The sequence below is a fragment of the Achroia grisella genome, unplaced genomic scaffold (genome assembly GCF_030625045.1).
Source record: "Achroia grisella isolate CSIRO2021 unplaced genomic scaffold, CSIRO_AGI_Agris_v1 utg2716, whole genome shotgun sequence".
In the NCBI taxonomy this organism is placed as follows: domain Eukaryota; kingdom Metazoa; phylum Arthropoda; class Insecta; order Lepidoptera; family Pyralidae; genus Achroia; species Achroia grisella.
The window spans coordinates 171,980-191,524 of record NW_026712761.1 but is presented as its reverse complement, the minus strand read 5'-3'; the positions used below and the strand labels follow the sequence as shown (position 1 = coordinate 191,524).

The 19,545-nt window shown below is 31.6% G+C and overlaps 3 protein-coding genes across 3 annotated transcripts; 1 reads left to right on the top strand and 2 right to left on the bottom strand.

Annotated features, from left to right (window-relative positions):
* Positions 1-756: 756 nt before the first annotated feature.
* LOC131842990 (myoneurin-like) lies at positions 757-7,968 on the bottom strand. Its single transcript, XM_059191584.1, has 9 exons — positions 7,767-7,968; positions 7,258-7,386; positions 5,584-6,243; positions 4,911-5,113; positions 4,441-4,548; positions 3,742-3,948; positions 2,874-2,985; positions 2,010-2,114; positions 757-1,217 (listed from the first exon to the last, which is right to left on the bottom strand). Exons 1-9 carry the CDS (start codon positions 7,911-7,913, stop codon positions 1,074-1,076), a joined length of 1,815 nt encoding a protein of 604 aa, XP_059047567.1. The 5' UTR covers positions 7,914-7,968; the 3' UTR covers positions 757-1,073.
* Positions 7,969-9,003: 1,035 nt separating this feature from the next.
* LOC131843019 (zinc finger protein 236-like) lies at positions 9,004-15,485 on the bottom strand. Its single transcript, XM_059191611.1, has 2 exons — positions 14,723-15,485; positions 9,004-9,147 (listed from the first exon to the last, which is right to left on the bottom strand). The coding sequence occupies exons 1-2, from the start codon at positions 15,332-15,334 to the stop codon at positions 9,004-9,006; spliced, it is 756 nt and encodes a 251-aa protein (XP_059047594.1). The 5' UTR covers positions 15,335-15,485.
* Positions 15,486-16,759: 1,274 nt separating this feature from the next.
* LOC131842987 (uncharacterized) lies at positions 16,760-17,831 on the top strand. The gene has a single exon (XM_059191582.1). The coding sequence runs from the start codon at positions 16,932-16,934 to the stop codon at positions 17,766-17,768; it is 837 nt and encodes a 278-aa protein (XP_059047565.1). The 5' UTR covers positions 16,760-16,931; the 3' UTR covers positions 17,769-17,831.
* The last annotated feature ends 1,714 nt before the right edge of the window (positions 17,832-19,545 follow it).

Here is a 19,545-nt window from a genome sequence, read left to right as displayed (position 1 = left end):
AACATTCTTCATTTTAAAATTAATAATTTTGCGTTAATATTATTCGCTCTTCAATAATTTCAACATTACTATTTTTGTATGTAACTATGCATCCATATCTTTTTGTAATAATAGAGTAGAATATTATTACCCATGAAGATTTAACCGAGGTAATCTTTGTAAGATACAAAGAGTACCTCGGTTAAATTAAATTAATTAGGTAGTTACATCAACACAGCCAGTAGGACATATATATTCGTCTCTATGATATTTGTAATAAGAGGCACTATATTATAGTAGTCTGAATTGAATAAAAATAAATAGTATCGGTAAAAACAATATATTTCATATAACTTACAATTATTATAAACATCTTAGGTATATATGTACAGATATTCACAAAGTATAAGTTTCATATAATCAACTATTAAAACATACTTTAAAACGAACAAACGAATATATGAAGGTAAAAATTACATAATAAATTAACACAATAATTATAATGAAATAATAATTACCAATTATTTTTAATAATAATAATAAATTAAAATCAAATGATGGTAATATATGCAGGTATTCAATGACATAGCATTTTTAAAAAATATATATTTTTGTTTCACCTTACACAATTAACACAGTGCCATCTAGTCCCAAGCTGAGTAATAATACAATGGTAATTGACAACTGATAGAAAGACTCAAATACATTTTTTGTAAATATACATACATAGGTTTTTTTTAATGGATGATAATGGAATGCTACACTCGCCTGCGCTAATGGTTTACACTGGTGAGGCAACAGTGGAGGATGATAAGATGAGCATGAGGTCAGGTCAGTTAGCCCATCGTGGTTAATTCACTAGGAATTTATCACGATGGTTTCCAGAGGGGACCGCGTGGAGGTCAACCTGACATGGTACCTACTACCAATGAGATCATCAATTCACATTACTAACAATTCCATTTACCCTCTTACATACATAGGTTAGATCCAGACGAGTACATACAATTTTTGTTTGTATTGTACGAGGACTCTGACCCGCGACCATCGGAATTAGGACGGTGTGTTAAATCGCTAGACCATAGACAACAGCATCAATTCCGGCGTCCTTCCTTGTGTATGGCCCGCGTGTGTGCCACCAGTGCCGTTTTCTGTCCGAATGCTGCTGGGCACTGCGTGCACAGAAATGGGCGCTCGCCTGTGTGTGTGCGTATATGATTATTCAATATCCGATTGGTCTGCAACAAAATTATATTATGGCGAGTCGTCCCGATTTTTCATGGTTAAAGGTTGGACACTACATAACTAGCGACCCAACCCACGAAAAAACGATATAATGAAAAACATTGTCATTTGAATATACTATATACTAGTTCATCCCGTAAACATTGCCATATAAATTAAAATCACTATTAAAACAGTTTTACTAGTATGTGTTAATGTTGTGTGGACAAGTGATAAGGAATCACTTAGTGGTATGAAAAATAGATAGTAGCCGATTTTCATACCTACTGAATATGCATATTTCATATAAATCGGTCAAGCCGTTTTGGAGGAGTATGGTAACCAACATTGTAACACGAGAATTTTATATATAAGATTATTATTCATATGTATGATAATATATAAGGTATTTGTAGCCTGATTTAAAACTATACATATAAATAAAATTGGAGTGTATGTTTGTAATATTGAAATAACCGTTTTTCACTACACGCATATGAATATAAATACGGTACGTACACCAAAATAACATTTTTTACAAATTTTGTCTGTTTGTTTGTTTGTTCCGGCTAATCTCTGAAATGGCTGGACCGATTTTGACGGGACTTTTTTTTAGCAGGTAGCTGATGTAACTTAGGCTTTAGAAGAATTCTCTAATTACCTCTTTTATTAAATTCCACGCGGACGAAGTCGCGTGTACGGCTAATATATATATATCATGATTGCCTTGCCTTTATCCCATTATTTGGGGTGGGCCCTACTATATATATATATATATATGAATAAAAAATACAGTATGTACTTACATTAAATCCCCGACCACATAAATAACAGATTTTATTCTTCGGTTTTGTTATCTTATCATGTATATTAGCTGTATGCTGTCGAAGACCGAACCCGTTCAGGAAATACTGGAAACAGACAAAACTATTCTATACACCGAGATATGACATATTCACGGTCATGGGTTCGATTCCTAGTACGGTACAAACATTTGTATTCCTGAAATTTTTTGGAAAATTTGTTTGTATAAGTTTGGGTCTTTTCTAAGTATAATACGTTTCAAAACAAACTTATCTATGTATTATATCAGTTAACTAGTACCCATAACACAAGCTCTGCTCAGCATAAGCCTAAATGGCGCTGTGTGAATTTGTGGCTAATAATTACTGCAATGATGGCTGACTCATACGTCATACTCGTGAACGGGTGTTGCTTGTGGGAACTGGTCTGTTCAGGTTGTGAACACTGATTAAATTTTTTGTTCTTTGCGATAGCATATGCTGGTGGTCACTCTATTCTCCCAAATTTGAATTTTAATGACTGTATATTATTATAAACATGTTCCACTATAATTTGAAAAAAATACGAGCTGAGTTTCTTGTCAGTTCTTCTCATCTCGAAATCATTCCGAACTGACGGTAAATTTGACATATCATAAGAGTCTGTAATAGACCTCCATGAATAAAGATATTTTGAATTTGAATTTACATATCTGAACCGAATCATCGTTATATCTGGACATAAACATCGTTTCTAAGAATATCCTTCAATTCTTCTCCCTGACGGGTCTAGGTAGCGAGCAATAGATCTATGTAGGTCGCAGTGCTACAGATCCAAAGCACCTGACAATAGCCCAAACCTCCTAAAAAATAAAAAAAAATACATACCCGATCACACTTGGTGCAGTAGAACTGCGTCTTCTTCAGATGTTCATAATTGTAGTGGTACTTCATTGTGATCTTCTTGTTGTAGGTCTTCCCGCACTCTGGGCAAGGGAAGCTGCGATAAAACATTAGCACATTACATGATACCAGAAAGTAACTGACGGTCTCCATGATCTAGCTGTTTATACTGTTGTTTATACAAACAATCATACTCATGAATACAAATGTTTGTACCGTGCTAGGAATCGAACCAACGACCATCGGATAGTAAAGCGGTGTGCTAAACCACTGACCTTGGGCTTTCAATAATTAGTAAATGCATGTGCCTACACTTGTAATATTTCTGTCGACACTTGACACCCTTCCATTAATTTACGTCTCCACTAACATAGATTTAAGTTAAGTGTAAAATGAGTCCACGGCCCGACTCCGCGTCGACTGGACGCGTTACTAATAAGCCATGTAGCACACTACCAATAAACTTAACAATGTCTAATAATTAGTACAATCATTTTACCGGTATACTATACCAACATACTACAATAAATAATTTATTTTGTAGCGCCACCTCATCACAACATATATATGTATCGCTACAGTGATGAGGATAACGACCGCGCTACATGCATTTATGTTTTCCTAATTATGACATTTTTATAAAAATAATTATTTGCACATTTTGTCCCACTCACACTTCCTATACCACGCTCTATTGGGTTGACTGGAAGAGATTTCTTTTAGAGATAAGTCCTCCTTTGTTAACATTAGTTGTAATTAATATACTTACAAATGTATTTAAGTGCAATAAAGAATATTTAATTATGATTATGAATATGATTATTTATGTTCTTGAGTTGGATATGATATTTACCTTTTCTTAACCGGCGGCCGATGTCTAACAACTGCTTTGAAATGGTCCTTATATTTATCTATATTGTCGAACTGTATGTTACACTCAACGCAGAATGTTTCCTCGGTCGGATTCTTCACATGTTGCCTTCTCATATGTGCTCTATGGTTTACATATGTTTTTAATTGTATTCCACATATTTTGCATTTATAATCCGAGTGTCGACTACTGCAAGGAAATAAAATAACAATAACATAAATGTAACCAAATATAAAAACAACATATTACAAATTTAATTAAACAAAAAGAAAAATAGATATGAAAAAGGTGAGTATAGTTTGCCGAGATGAATATCGAGTTTCAATAATAGCAACAAACGAAGGCGTGTGAAAGTAAACGAATATGTCTGCCCATAAAAGATTTTTTTTACCATCTACCCGCTGCGCTTCAGTTTACCCTTGATCATGGCGGTTGTCGAAAAAACACTGCCGAAATATCGAGACCTCAATAAAAATAAAGTATATATACCAGTATAAAAATGCAAAATACAAGACATCATATTAGAGAGGGGGTAATCTTTCAAATTGTGACCGACTGTGACAAGAATGCTCAACACTCTCCGTGTTTAAAAATTATGAAATTCTTATATGTACCTACTTTAATTTTGTACGTAATGGATGCCTAGAAACTTCAATTAATAAAAAATACAGAAATACGTACTACATGTGCCTCTCAATAAAACTTTTCTTGGTGAATTTCTTTCCGCAGTAATCGCAGATATACTTCTTGTGAAAATATTTGTGATGTTTGACGTACTCGAACATTCTCCTGCAATCAAGCAAAATTTGAAATAATTTAAAAAAATCATCATACACTCAATAAATATCACATTTTTTTTTGTTCTAAGCCACATCACAGTAACTAACGCTAACATTATAAGTTAACATTATACGCTAACATTATAAGGTTGGCAACTTTGACGATAATTTTAAGCACAATCATAGGACAGAAAACGGTTTGTCAACTTGCTAGACCACCCAGGCCGGCAACGTCAGTATGGTTGGCACACACCACTGTTCTTGATCGCCGGTTACAACATAATGGTCACATGATGCCAGCAGTTTGCGCTAGAGACGACATAATGCTTCCTTCTCTTTTCCACATATATTACAATAGACAAGGTAACTTACGGAAATTTCGCTTTGCAAATTAAGCATTTGGTAACGGTACGGTGAACGCTTATTATGTGATCATCAAACTCCGACATTCTGTAGGCGGTGTAGTTACAAAGTACGCATTTTAATTTCGTGTAATGTTCACTGCAGTGTGTCGCCATTTCTGAATTCGTCGACAGTTTTATACCACACATGTCGCATTCATAATGCATTTTATCCTGAAATAAGCATATAACATTTCAAACAAAAAGATAATAGATAGTAATAATATTTAATAACAATAAATCTCAACATAATATAGGATTGTTGGTATTGGTCTGGGTGTTTTGTGTGATGAACTCATGCATAAATTTACAGTGCGGGTGCCGGGTCCATTGTGTGGCAGTGAGGGAAACTCCGAGCAGATCACGGAACTTATGACTCGGATGTAGATTTAAGTGGACCTTTTGCCGACATCAACAATCACCTTCATCTCCCTTGTTTCTTTCCCTGCCCAGACAAATCTAGCAGTAGCCTGTTAGTGCAGATTTAGATACACGTTCTGTGTAGAAATCACTGTTCTAGACAGGCCTAGATCTTTTAGAAGTATTAACATATGCTATGGGTACTTGGCTTAGCTTATCTTAGGGCTAGATGGCTGTGTGAATAGTCTATGGATATAATAAAAAAAATGTTTAGCTAAACTTACTGAATGAAACTCTTCATTGTGCTGTAAAAGTTGTTTTTCCACGTCAAAACCAGCTACACATGTTTCACAATAGAACTTCGTTTTGCTGAAATCTTTACTATTTTTTTCTTTATTCATCCAAGACAGAACTTCATCAGAAGTAATAGGAATTCTATTATAAAATCTCATTCTACTCTCATTAATATTATAATTTGATATACGTACAGTTTTATATCTCTGTGGTTCGGGTATTTTAAGATGAGATTTTTTCCTTTTTATATTTACCTCATTTTGTAATACCTTAATAAATTCTTTGTCTTCAGTTTTGTCTGTACCACTAATTTCCTCTTTAATTGTAGTATTTTCTCTATTTACATCATCAGCAATGTTTTTATTACTAGCAATGTCATTATCATAATTTACTAATTCAGTATCAATCCAATCATTGAAATTGTCATTTTCTATATTTGAATGTTGGCCATCCTCCAGAGCATTACCAGTGTCGTCGTAATTCTCTAATTTATCAATTTCTGCTTTACATTCAACAATTATTTCAATATCACTTTCAAATTTATTTGATACTGTTTCTGTTTTTTCTATTTTTATCCCGTCTAATTCATACATGTAGGAATAATCAAAATCAAGTTTGGTTGTTGCTCTTAAAGTTGACAAACTTATACACTGTAATAGGAGACAATTTTTTTTTCATTTTAATATATTACAATATTACTTTTTAGTAGAAGTACACACACTTCTATCGTCTATCTTCTATTCTATCTTCTTCGATCCTAGTGATCATAGGACCCATAGATCTGTAAGCTCACTCAAAGGAAACTCTATGTATAACTATAACAATATTATATCTGTATCCTAGACCATTATTATAATGATGTATCTATTAATGTAAATAAAAAATTACTATCTTACATATAAAATCCTATCACAATATTAGTTATTACTCCTTCGAAACGGCTTGACTGATTTTTATATAAAAATCATCTACTAAATAAGTAGATCAGAGAAACGGCTACTATGTATTTTTCACAGCCCTAAGTGATTTAACATTATTTTGACAAATATTTTTTTTCTTAATTTACATGGCAAAACAATGTATATATGTGTGTATATTTACAGTACAATGAATATCACATTATTATGTTGCTGGTGGTCCCACTAATACCACAATATTGGCAAACATGTGGCCAGCCTTATAGTAAGAGATGTCTATAGAAAATAAATATATGCATTTAAAAAACATATATTCTTCCCAATATTATTTTGGTAATAAAAACATATTAATATTCATAATAATTCACCAAATTGTAACTTAACAGATATATAAAACTATTTCAAAATGAGTACTTGAACACCTGGTAGGTACATAAAAATATGTAAATTCAAAATATCTTTATGCATGTAGGTTTATTACAGACTCTTATAATATGTCAAATCTACTGTGAGTTCGGAATGATTTCGAGATGAGAAAAACTGAGAAAAAAACCCAGTTTATATTCTTTTAAAAAAAATGTTGTACTTGTTAACAATAATACACAGTCATTTAAGTAAATTTAGATTATATTATATTTATTTCCTATAGACACCTCTAACTATAAGGCTGGCCACATGTTAGCCAATATTGTGGTAAATATAAGTAAAACCAAAGGCTTTATTTTTATTATATTTCCATTAACTTACCTCATCTTCTTTTAATACTTTGTTTATTTTTGTTCTCTTTTTGAAAAAATATTGCGCTTTTTTTACTTTCAGCAATAAATCGTCAAATTTTTTTAATACCATCTGACATTCCCAACATATGAGCAGGTTCTAAAAGGAATAATTAAAAAATGGATTATACTTAATAAAAAAAGTATCTCTCAAACAAATACACTATCAAACATATACACTATATATATATGTTTTATTATTAGAATATTAAAAGGAGACAAAAGTTATTATTAACTTGAGATTGTAAAATAATAATTAAAAGTTGAGAATTTGTTTGTATGTACCTTATAAATAACTAAACGTTTTACATAGATTCTGTTTATAAAGAATATTGACAGTGTGGTCACAAATAAATAAATTCTCCCACGCATCACTAAATGGTATTAACTTATTAGTTTTTGATTAAGTAGTAATTAATATTATAATAATAAAAATTCATAGATTAAACAAGCAAATACTTTTAAAACATTGTCTCTTACCCTATTTTCGTTCCTGTAACTTTGTTTTAAGTCCGGACCTAAATTCTTTTTTAATATTTCATAGTACTTATCTATCGGTGCTAATCTCCGATTTGTACACAAACAACCCTGGCATACTTTCATGTCTTCCAGCTTATTACAGAACATTGGAATGAAGAAAATATTTGTAATTTTAATGAAAATAATGCAATGGATAGATGTGGTGTCAGCTCTTGGACAATAAAATATACGAAACATCATTATGTTTTGCCACTGTCAAAATGACAATGACAGCACCATAAACAATGTCGAAATAAACCATAGATCATTTCTACATGGCGGATATTTTGTGCTTTTCACTATTGTTAATTACTAGCTATTAGCGTATTACCCGTAATTCCCTACGGGTGGAGTTTAACTGTTTTTATTAAAATAAATATAAGTTTTAAAGTAACCTAACCTAAGTAATTTTCACTCCCCAACAACTAATATCTTAAGGCGTACCTTAAAACATTAGCTATCGGTGAACGAGTGTCATCAAAATTAGTCCAGCCGTTAAAAAGATTAGCAAGAACAAATAGATAGACAATTTTATTAGATTTTTTATGTAAAAAGAACCAATTATTAAATATGCGGTGTAGCATGATGGGTATCACCTCATCACTTTAGCGTTATGTATTATGTGATGAGGTGTCGCTTCTTTGTTTTCTTTATTAATATTTGTACTATATAGGTAGTGAGTGTACTGGTGTAATAATTGTATTACATTAAGATTTTTAAGATTATGAATATAATAAAATGGTACAACCGTCTGCGCTAACTGTTTACGCTGGCGGGGCCAGTGGAGAATTATACGATGAACATGTCAGTAAACCCATCGTGGTAAATTCGCAATGAATTTATCGATATTTTCCTGGGAGAATCGCATGGAGCATATTTTTAGAAGCGATGGTTTTTATCTCCTCAGGATAGTGTAAACTTCTCAAAGATATTTCGTTTATGCCAGAGTGGGCTACAACCACATAGGATGTGTTTATAATAAAATAGCCTATGCCCATGGGCATAGCGACAATGGGGCATGGTGGGGCCTTTGCCCTACCATCGCACATGCCTTTTATTCTGTAATTTCATTGCCTAATCTGCTCCCTATAGCTAAAACACAGCTTACAGCATGCTGCTTGGCAGCTGGGACTGGTGAAAAAAACACAATTGAATTGATAGCTTGCTCCTTTATTTGAAGTCGCTTGAAAAATAATAATCAATTCCAGCGTCCTTCCTTGTGTATGGCCCGCGTGTGTGCCACCAGTGCCGTTTTCTGTCCGAATGCTGCTGGGCACTGCGTGCACAGAAATGGGCGCTCCCCTGTGTACGTGCGTATATGATTATTCAATATCCGATTGGTCTGCAACAAAGTTATACTACATCTCATTTTTTTATAAATACATATTCCCAGTTTTCAGCTAGATCTGAACTTACGACCAGGTTTAAGTTGGAAAGTGCGCAAGTACGTGCAGATCTCCATCAGAATTCTGTGTATTCACCTGTTCACCTTCATGCTGTTCATGTATATAGTTGACCGTTACCACTTACCATCAGGTTGGCCGTCAACTTGTTTTCACCAATTATAACACATAAGAACTAATGATAATAAGCTAAGGTTTATTCAAAACTAGATACCCGCCCCGGCTTCGCCCGGTTGTACATGTATTATACCATATAAACCTTCCTCTTGAATCACTCTATTTATTAGAAAAACACTTCAAAATCCGTTGCGTAGTTTTAAAGAGTTAAGCATATGTAGAGACGGACAGACAGCGACAGTGACTTTGTTTTATACTATGTAATGAAATGTAGTGTGTACTTACATTAAATCCCCGACCACATAAATAGCAGATTTTATTCTTCGATTTTGATTTCTTATGTGTAATCTCGGTATGCCGTCGAAGGCCGTGCCCGTTCAGGAAATACTAGAAACATGTAAAGTTATGTTATACTGCGCTTTTTAAATTATTTATATAATAAATTGCACATGGCAATCATTATTCCTGAACGGGATTTTCATTTAATGTTAGATATATAGACCATATAAGTTTATAATGTAAATAAACTGCCTTTTAAAAAAAAGAAATTCAGTTGAATTTCTTGCCTTAATAGAAAAAAAATATGTTCATAAGCGGCTAATATATCCTACATGAATAGATTACCCAGACCATATCCATAATTAGGACAGGATAATGTCTGTTGGGTTGGCTACTTACAAAAATTTTGATTTTGTCTATTCATTATAATAATTGAAAAGCAAGAGAAAACTATACAAATTTTATTTGGTAAGTAACCAACCCGACAGATATTATCCTGTCCTAATGTGGATAAGGTCTGGGTGTTTTCTATACATAGTATGTATTTTTTAAACTTATTTATATATTTATATCAGTTATCTAGTACACAACCCAAGCTCTGCTTAGTTTGAGACTAGATGGCGCTGTGTGAATTTTGCTAGGATTATAATAATTATTAGTTTCCTACCCGATCCCCTTTTTTTTTAACACAGCTGGGCAGATTTGTAAAACTCTCCCCCACATGACGTTCCCCTGTGACGTCACACATTTTGTATTTGTATTAGTGTGATAATACATGCCATCTCTTGCAAGCGGGGAGTTTTACAAACGTGACCGGCTATGATGAGGACGAGGGAGGGGGCGCAAAATCATAAAATTCCTATTAATTCCGTGGAATACACTAAAGATTCAATAATTAAAAAATACAGGAATACGTACTACATGTGCCTCTCAATAAAACTTTTCTTGGTGCATTTCTTTCCGCAGTAATCGCAGATATACCTTTGTGTAAGTTCACAATGCTTTACCTCCGATGGTAGCGGGTTCGATTCTTCGCATGGTGCAATGTTTTCTTTTAGAGACTACAGCATTGGTATATTACGGTTTCTTAAGGGTCTCCAATGTGCATGTGACGCTCCTAGTATTTCAGGCATCCATAGGCACAATAATTGTTTATCATCAGTTGCATAAAAAATATACAGTACCACAGATAACATAATATTACATACAGATACCCCATCCCATACAAGAAAATGGTTCCTTCCTAACTCGGGCTATTTTATTTCGCCACCGTAGCCGCTAGATGTCGCTAGATCTGAAGCAGTTCGGATTACTAGTGGGTGCTTAGTAACAAAGCATGAAAATAGATGGCAGTCAATTCAGTCTACATGACATCTGTTTTGCAAAGATATGTATATAATAGATATGTAGGTAACTGTATCGTGTACCTCATTAGGGACGATTCAAGATTCAATGTAAATGTGTAGGTATAATATCGTTAGCCGACACTCTGCAGATATGGCTTATGTGCCAATGTATATACCTATTATGTTATGGTTTATTTTACATTCCATGCCTATTTTTTTGATATGTTGTAACGCGTCTGCGCTATACGTATAGCCTGATTTTGATACGTTTATACTCGTACGTATCAAAATCGGGCTATACGATTTTTTATTTCAATCGTTATATGTATGAGACTGATTTTAGCTACAATTAATTTACTGGTATATACCTCATGTATTCTACGATGTACCCCTCTTTTACCTAATGAGAATTCCGCTATATCTTATATATAAATTTTGTATCACAGTGTTAGTTGCCATATTTCTCCCACATTTTGATGAAATTTGATATGTATACTTGCCAGGTCTGAGGTAGGGTTGTTATCTATTTTTTATACCCCTAAGTCATAGGGGTGGCCTACCCCGAAAAAATATTTTTTTGTATTATGGACAATTTTTTATTTATTTATAATGTTACATTGAAAATATATGTAGATGAGTAGATGAGGTAGACGAGTCTCACGGCGCCGCAGCGTAAGTACTTACTATACATACGTAGTATACATATGGGTGTTACAAATGTTTTTATTACGAGTAATATTACTCTGTTATCTAAGCAAGTAATGTGTGCTTATTTTGAACTTGATAACATTCTGAATTACTCGTATATCTTTCAATATCTTTAGCGGTATAAACCAGGTTATGTACTACTACTAGTATTGTTAGTGAGGGATAAAGTTGATGAACAAAAATAAAACAATATTCGTATTAAAAATATATTCATCTAATATTTTTGGCATTATTTTTAAGTTTCTTCCAAATACAAGGGGTCTGACATGGGGTGTTATGTACCTACATTAAAAGATACTTTTTGAAATGTATGAAATGTATGTACCTACATTAAAAGATAATTTTTGAAATGTATGAAAGAAACGTATTGTATGAAATTTTTGAAATGTGTGAAATGTATGTACCTACATTAAAAGATAATTTTTGAAATGTATGAAAGAAATGTATTGTATGAAATTTTTGAAATGTATGAAATGTAAGGACCTACATTAGAAGATAATTTTTGAAATGTATGAAATTTTTGGAATGTATGAAAGAAATGTATGTACGAAATGTATGTACCTACATTAAAATATAATTTTTGAAATGTATGAAAGAAACGTATTGTATGAAATTTTTGAAATGTGTGAAATGTATGTACCTACATTAAAAGATAATTTTTGAAATGTATGAAAGAAATGTATTGTATGAAATTTTTGAAATGTATGAAATGTAAGGACCTACATTAAATGATAATTTTTGAAATGTATGAAATTTTTGGAATGTATGAAATGTATGAAAGAAATGTATGTACCTACATTAAAATGTAATTTTTGAAATGTATGAAAGTAATGTATGTACCTACACTAAAAGATAATTTTTGACATGTATGAAATGTATGTACCTACATTAAAATATAATTTTTGAAATATATGAGATGTATGAAAGAAATGTATGTACCTACATAAAAAGTTCATTTTTGAAATGTATGAAATGTATGAAAGAAATGTATGTGCCTACATTAAAAGATAATTTTTGACATGTATGAAATGTATGTACCTACATTAAAATATAATTTTTGAAATGTATGAGATGTATGAAAGAAATGTATGTACCTACATAAAAAGTTCATTTTTGAAATGTATGAAATGTATGAAAGAAATGTATGTATGTACCTACATTAGAAGATAATTTTTGACATGTATGAGATGTATGAAAGAAATGTATGTACCTACATAAAAAGTTCATTTTTGAAATGTATGAAAGAAATGTATGTACCTACATTAAAAGATAATTTTTGACATGTATGAAATGTATGAAAGAAATGTGTTTACCTACATTAAAAGATAATTTTTGACATGTATGAAATGTATGAAAGAAATGTATGTACCTACATTAAAATATAATTTTTGAAATGTATGCACCGTACAATAACAATACACGTTAAATATCATACCACAGAGTCATACGCAAGTTAAAAACAAACTGCTATGATATTAATGAGAAAGGAAAATCAACTTTATGGTATTCGAGTTAGGGTCGATATCTCTCTTTTTTTTAAATACTATTTTAATCTTACCAGTTGCCAGTATTCGAAGACAGCTACGATTCGTACTCGATATTTTAAATTATTATGTAATCGATTTTTCAGTATAAATGTAAATAACCAACGACACTAATAATGTACTACTATATTCCGTTCTTTGAAACGGAACACTGCTATAATACAAAATAATGAAAATTTACTGTTCACAACGACTCATTAAAAGCATCATCGAATAATGCGCTGTAATAAAATCCTGTTATCGATTATTCAAAAAAATCGATAATACATGTATTTATTTTTAATATGACAACACTTCATACATAAGTATTATTGGAAATAGTATTACTTGCTTGTTCGGCTATTTATAATTTACTTAAAAATTTTTTATATGTTTAATTTACAATAATAATATATTAAGTGCTTATTATTGGAAAATATAAAAAAGACATTTAATTAGGCCGATACAAATGACGACAATGCCATCTATGAAAGCATTTTGAAAACATTGAGCCCCATATTAGCACTGATTAAAGTGTAATTAAGTACTGGAAAATAACAAAATGAGGAAATATATGAAAATTACTTTTCTAAACGCATTATTTCATTTTAACATGTATATATAACTTTTTAAAAATTGATTAAACATTTTTGAAAACACAGTTTTGTTTTTTAAAACGTTTGCAAAACTATGAAGAATTCCATCGATACCAATCACGCCATCTATATGCAACTTTTAGCAATAATAATGGCTACTTCCTCATTGAGTGCCACTGACAGTACTATAATAAACAATTGTCTCCATGAAGTACCTCGTGAAGAATCACCATTGTCATCATCACCACCATCATCATTATCATCATCATCATCATTTTAGTTACTATGAAATATTAAGTTTTAACTTACGGAAATATCGCTCTGCAAATCAAGCATTTGGTAACAGTATGGTGAACGCTTATTATGTGATCATCAAACTCCGACATTCTGCAAGCTGTGTAGTTACAAAGTACGCATTTTAATTTCGAGTAATGTTCACTGCAGTGTGTAGCCATTACTGAATTCGTCGCCAGTCTCATACCACACATGTCGCATAATGCTTTTTATCCTGAAATCAGTATAGAACAAACAATGATTTACAAGTTTTAAAAAAGATAAGTAATTAAATTTAATATTTAACAACAAAAGAACTCAATAACAAACAACAAATGTAGGATTGTTGGTATTTGTCTGGATGCTCTTTATATAGACAATGATGGTAACGGTTTACACAGGCGTGGCAGCAGTGGAGGATAATGAAATAAACATGAAGTTAGGTCAGTTAACCTATCTTGGCAAATCACCATTTACCATGAGTTCCAGGGGGAACCACATGGAGATCAACCTGACACAATACATTGTTAGCAATGGGGTTATTACTCCACATTACTTATAATCTCTTTCCCCCTTAGTCAACATGTATTATACATGTATATACAAAAAAATCTATCAGTTGTCTAGTGCAATAACACAAACTCAGGTTATTCTAAAAAATTTTAAACTTACTGAATGAAACTCTTCATTATGCTGTAAAAGTTGTTTTTCCACCTCAAAACCAACACATGTTTCACAATTAAACTTCCTTTTGCCTTTAATACCTTTACTATTCTTTTCCTTATCTAGGCAAAACTGAACTTCATCATGATTAATAGGAATTCTATTATAAAATCTCATTCTACTCTCATTAATATTATAATTTGATATACATACAGTTTTATATCTTTGTGGTTCGGGTATTTTAAGATGAGATTTTTTCCTTTTTATATTTACATCAATCACCTCAGTTTGTAATACTTTAATAAAATCTTTGTCTTCAGTTTTGTCTGTACCACTAATTTCCTCTTTAATTGTAGTATTTTCTCTATTTACATCATCAACAATGTTTTTATTACTAGTAATGTCATTATCATAATTTACTAATTCAGTATCAATCCAATCATTGAAATTGTCATTTTCTATATTTGAATGTTGGCCATCCTCCAGAGCATTACCAGTGTTGTTGTAATTCTCTAATTTATCAATTTCTGCTTTACATTCAACAATTATTTCAATATCACTTACAAATTTATTTGATACTGTTTCTGCTTTTTCTATTTTTATCGCGTCTAATTCATACATGTAGGAATAATCAAAATTAAGTTTGGTTGTTGCTGTTAAAGTTGGCAAACTTATACACTGAAATAGAAAGATGAGTAATTGAAATAGGCTCCTCTAACCATAAGGTTAGCTGTATGTTTGATTGCCAATATTGTGGTAAATGTAAATATAAGAAAATTATAGGATTTATTTAACTTACCTCATTTTCTTTCAACACTGTCTATTTTCATTCAATTTTTTTTTAAAGAAGATTTGCGCTTTTTTCAGTTTTGACAAGAAATCCTTAAATTTTTTAAATATAATCTGACATTCCCAACATATGAGGAGGTTCTAAAAGGAATAATAATAATGTGAAAAAAGTCATTTAAAGTTTAAGAAGCATATTTGATGTTTTAATTTTTCTTTTAATTATTAAAGCAGAAAGTTACTGTCAACTTGAGATTAGAAAAAGAAATTAAAAGCAAATACTTGACTATACCATTTATAATAATAAGTTTTCATACATTTAATTTAATAAATATATCAATTATAAACAAAAAATAAACAATTCTAACACTCATTATTATATGGTATTGAAACAATAATTACAAATTTAATCAATACAATAATAATGAATAGATAAAATATTATAATTTTAAAACATTCTCATACCCTATTTTCATTCGTGTAGTTTTGTTTCAAATCCGGACCTAAATTATTTTTTAATAATTCATAGTACTTATCTATCGGTGCTAACATTATAATAAAATAAATATTTATAATTGTAATGAGAATATAGTAAGAAAATACGTTCGGTTAGCTCCTGGACAATAAAATAATTTATAACAAAACAAAACAAAAACACTTTGTCATTGTCACTGTAGTAATGACATGACCATATACTTTTTTTTAAAAATTGGATATTAAAACTATAAGGAAAATACTATTTTTATACTGCGAACATTTCGTATTATTATTAATTACTCTCTATTACCGGCTATTTTTCGCTGTTTTTCGGCGTTTGCGTTGATTTTAATTTTTTTTTATAGAATTTCTAAAATAAATTAAATTTTTACTAACCGATACCTAATATCTTATAACATGAGCTATCATAGCCAGACATTTTTTTTTGTAATGCTGTAATATTATATATATATATGTATTATTTTATTTATTTATATACGTATTATTATTTAAGAACTTTTACACATTGCATAAGCAATTTTTATGTGAAGGTTATGTATATTATTACTTTAGTATATATTTCATATCACTGCTCTTAAATCTTATGTTTATACTATATTCAAAATTTTTATTAAAGTAAAATTCTGTGATAAAATTAAATATAAAAAAACATTTCTTATCCGACCCTCATTATCATCACACTCCTATACGTATATAGCGTCTCTGGATATTCACGGATATTAGTAATCTGTGCTCTAATACTTTAAAAAAAAATACGACATGTACGACAAATGGCGTCTGATCTGTTGATCTTCTTTCAAGAATATATTTTTGTTGCTAATTCTTAGTTATTTCAATGAATTGTTTGAAGAATCGAGTACAGAGACTGTGTTTTAAATGAATTGTGCGAGTGTCACGTAACCAGTAGCGGTTTATACTGTTATAAAACGGCATAATGACGACCCATGGAGTTCCCATTAGCCATCAACAACTTCATGAGGTAGAGGTGCCAGTTTTGAATCTATTAGTTCCTATGCATCAGCCGCAGCAACCACAACAACCCCAGCAACCCCAGCAACCACAACAACAACAACAACAACAACATATAATAACGAACACAAATGCAGCCGTGCAAACAGTAAACACAACTCATCATTCGGAGCCACCGCCGTTGCCTGGTAATGATAGAAAACCAAAATTGGAGAAAAAAAAGAAAGAGGCAATAGAGGGCCAAGCGCGGGAAATAATTTTTAAGGTTATAAAATTCTTCGAAAGTGAGAAACAAAGTAGAGGTTACGCGTTTCCCGTGGAAAATGTTGTGAAAAGGGCCTGCGCGGCGACAGGCCTCTCAGAAAGTACTATAAAACGTATAAAGAGGGACGGTCTCCGCGCTGAAGAGACACAAACAAAAATGGCTGGCCCCAAGAAGAAACGGATAAGAAAAACTAAAGTTCAACTTGACTATTTCCAATTATGTGCTTTAAGGGGTATCGTGAATAGTTACTCATTAAGAAAAGAGGTTCCTACATTAGGGAAAATATTAGCAGCTGCAAAACACGAATTGAATTATAGAGGTGGTAAAGAATCTCTACGGTTGATTTTATTGAATAAGCTTGGTATTAAGTTCAAGAAGTGTGAGAAGAAGAATAAGAAGCCTCCAGAGCCGAATCCTGTGCCTGTACAGCCCGTACCAAATGTGATGCCCCATCCGCAGATGCAGCAAATGAAACCGTTGGAAAACCAGTGTGTATATACTAATATGATGCCTCAGGTGCCACCCGTATCTTACTAATAGTTATATTTATTTACAGTAAAATCTAAAAATGTAAATAATCATTGTAACAGTAAATGACACAAATTCACTCATCTGTAAATATACTACTATTAAATTAATACACTCATACCATTGATAGCTTCGGTGGTCTAGAGGTTTAGCACACCACTTTGCTTCTGATAGTTGCGGGTTTGATTCCTCACATGGTGCAAACATTTGTATTCATGAGTATGATTGTTTGTATCTATCTTGATGTTTTCTATGTAACTTATGTTTTAAAAAAAAAATTTAGTATTTATATCAGTTGTCTAGTACCCGTAACACAAGCTCTGCTTACCGTGGGACTACATGGCGCTATATTAATTGTTTAGTAATTTTTTTTTATTCAGGGTTTTGGGCTATTGTCTGAATTGAAATCTGTTGTGCTCACCTATATTCAAAGTTTGCTACCTAGAACCGTCAGTATCAAGAATTGATGTTAAAGTCACTACTTACCTACCAGGTACAATTCTGCTGTCATCTATCTGGATATATTGATTATGTACACAAAATTTTATCAAAATCGAACCATCCCTTTCAGTTGGGTAACATACAGAATAATTATATGTATATTGAAATGAATCTATTGAATTGCTTTATAATTTAAAATGTTTATTTATTGACAATACATCCTTTTTTATTTTATTTAATGGTTATTTACATTTCTAGTCATATTGGATTTTAATTTTTTTTAACTAATGTGTGATAATAATTATGATCTGTTAATAATTAAGTTAATGGTCACAGGCTGACTTATCATATTATTTAAATATATATAAGATAATATAAGTTTATTATTAAGATTTATATTAATTAGAACATAGCCTACAATTAAGAAAATGGTTAATCAAATTATACCCAATGCCAATGAGAGAGAATAATAATAATAATCATATTTATTTTTCTCCACTAAGGAGGATTCTCTATTTATAGGATTTACAGTGTAACAGAGCTATTTGGGCATAAAAAGGTAATGATAAAATACAAACCTGTGGGGAAATGGTAACTGTTCTAGGTATCCAGAGATTCCTGCGTCTTGGATCACCAGGTCCCTCCCAATATATCTTACCTTCTAAATTTTATATGACCCTAGTAAAGAGGTTTACTAGATAGACTAGATAAAGTATCATTACTGTATGATGATGATAAAGTATCATTACTGTATGATGTATGATTCTTATATTGAAGTCAAACCCATATAGGGTTTGACTTCAATATAAGAAATCAGAAAAAAAAACACCCTTAAATATTAAAGATCAAAACCCATACGTTTCACTTTCACATTTCACACATCAGACAAATCAACATTATTTCCATCTTACTCACTATCACACAGAAACACTCGACACCGTCCTCGCCGGCGTGGACAGCGACCTCGGCATCTTCTATGTCTATTTTACGTGCACGCCAGTCTATCTTTCAGTCCAAAATAATTGATTCTGGTCTTATTTTTTAAAATATGAAATATACACGCGGGGCTCTCTCTATTCTCTCTCCATAGTCACCAACCCTCCACACGACATTTTTTGTGATCAAAAAATCCTATTACTATAGAAGTTTCTTGATCCTATATAAAAGACTTAAAAATGACCATTTCTACCAATTCGATCGAGACTCGAATTGACACTCGAATGACTTGGACGTCATGCACGGATATGACTCGTGTCATTGTCAATATTATAAAAATAATAGATTATTTTATGAGGCTCTAAATTCTATGGTATCTAAACTTTTCATTATAAGTTTAGAATTTATA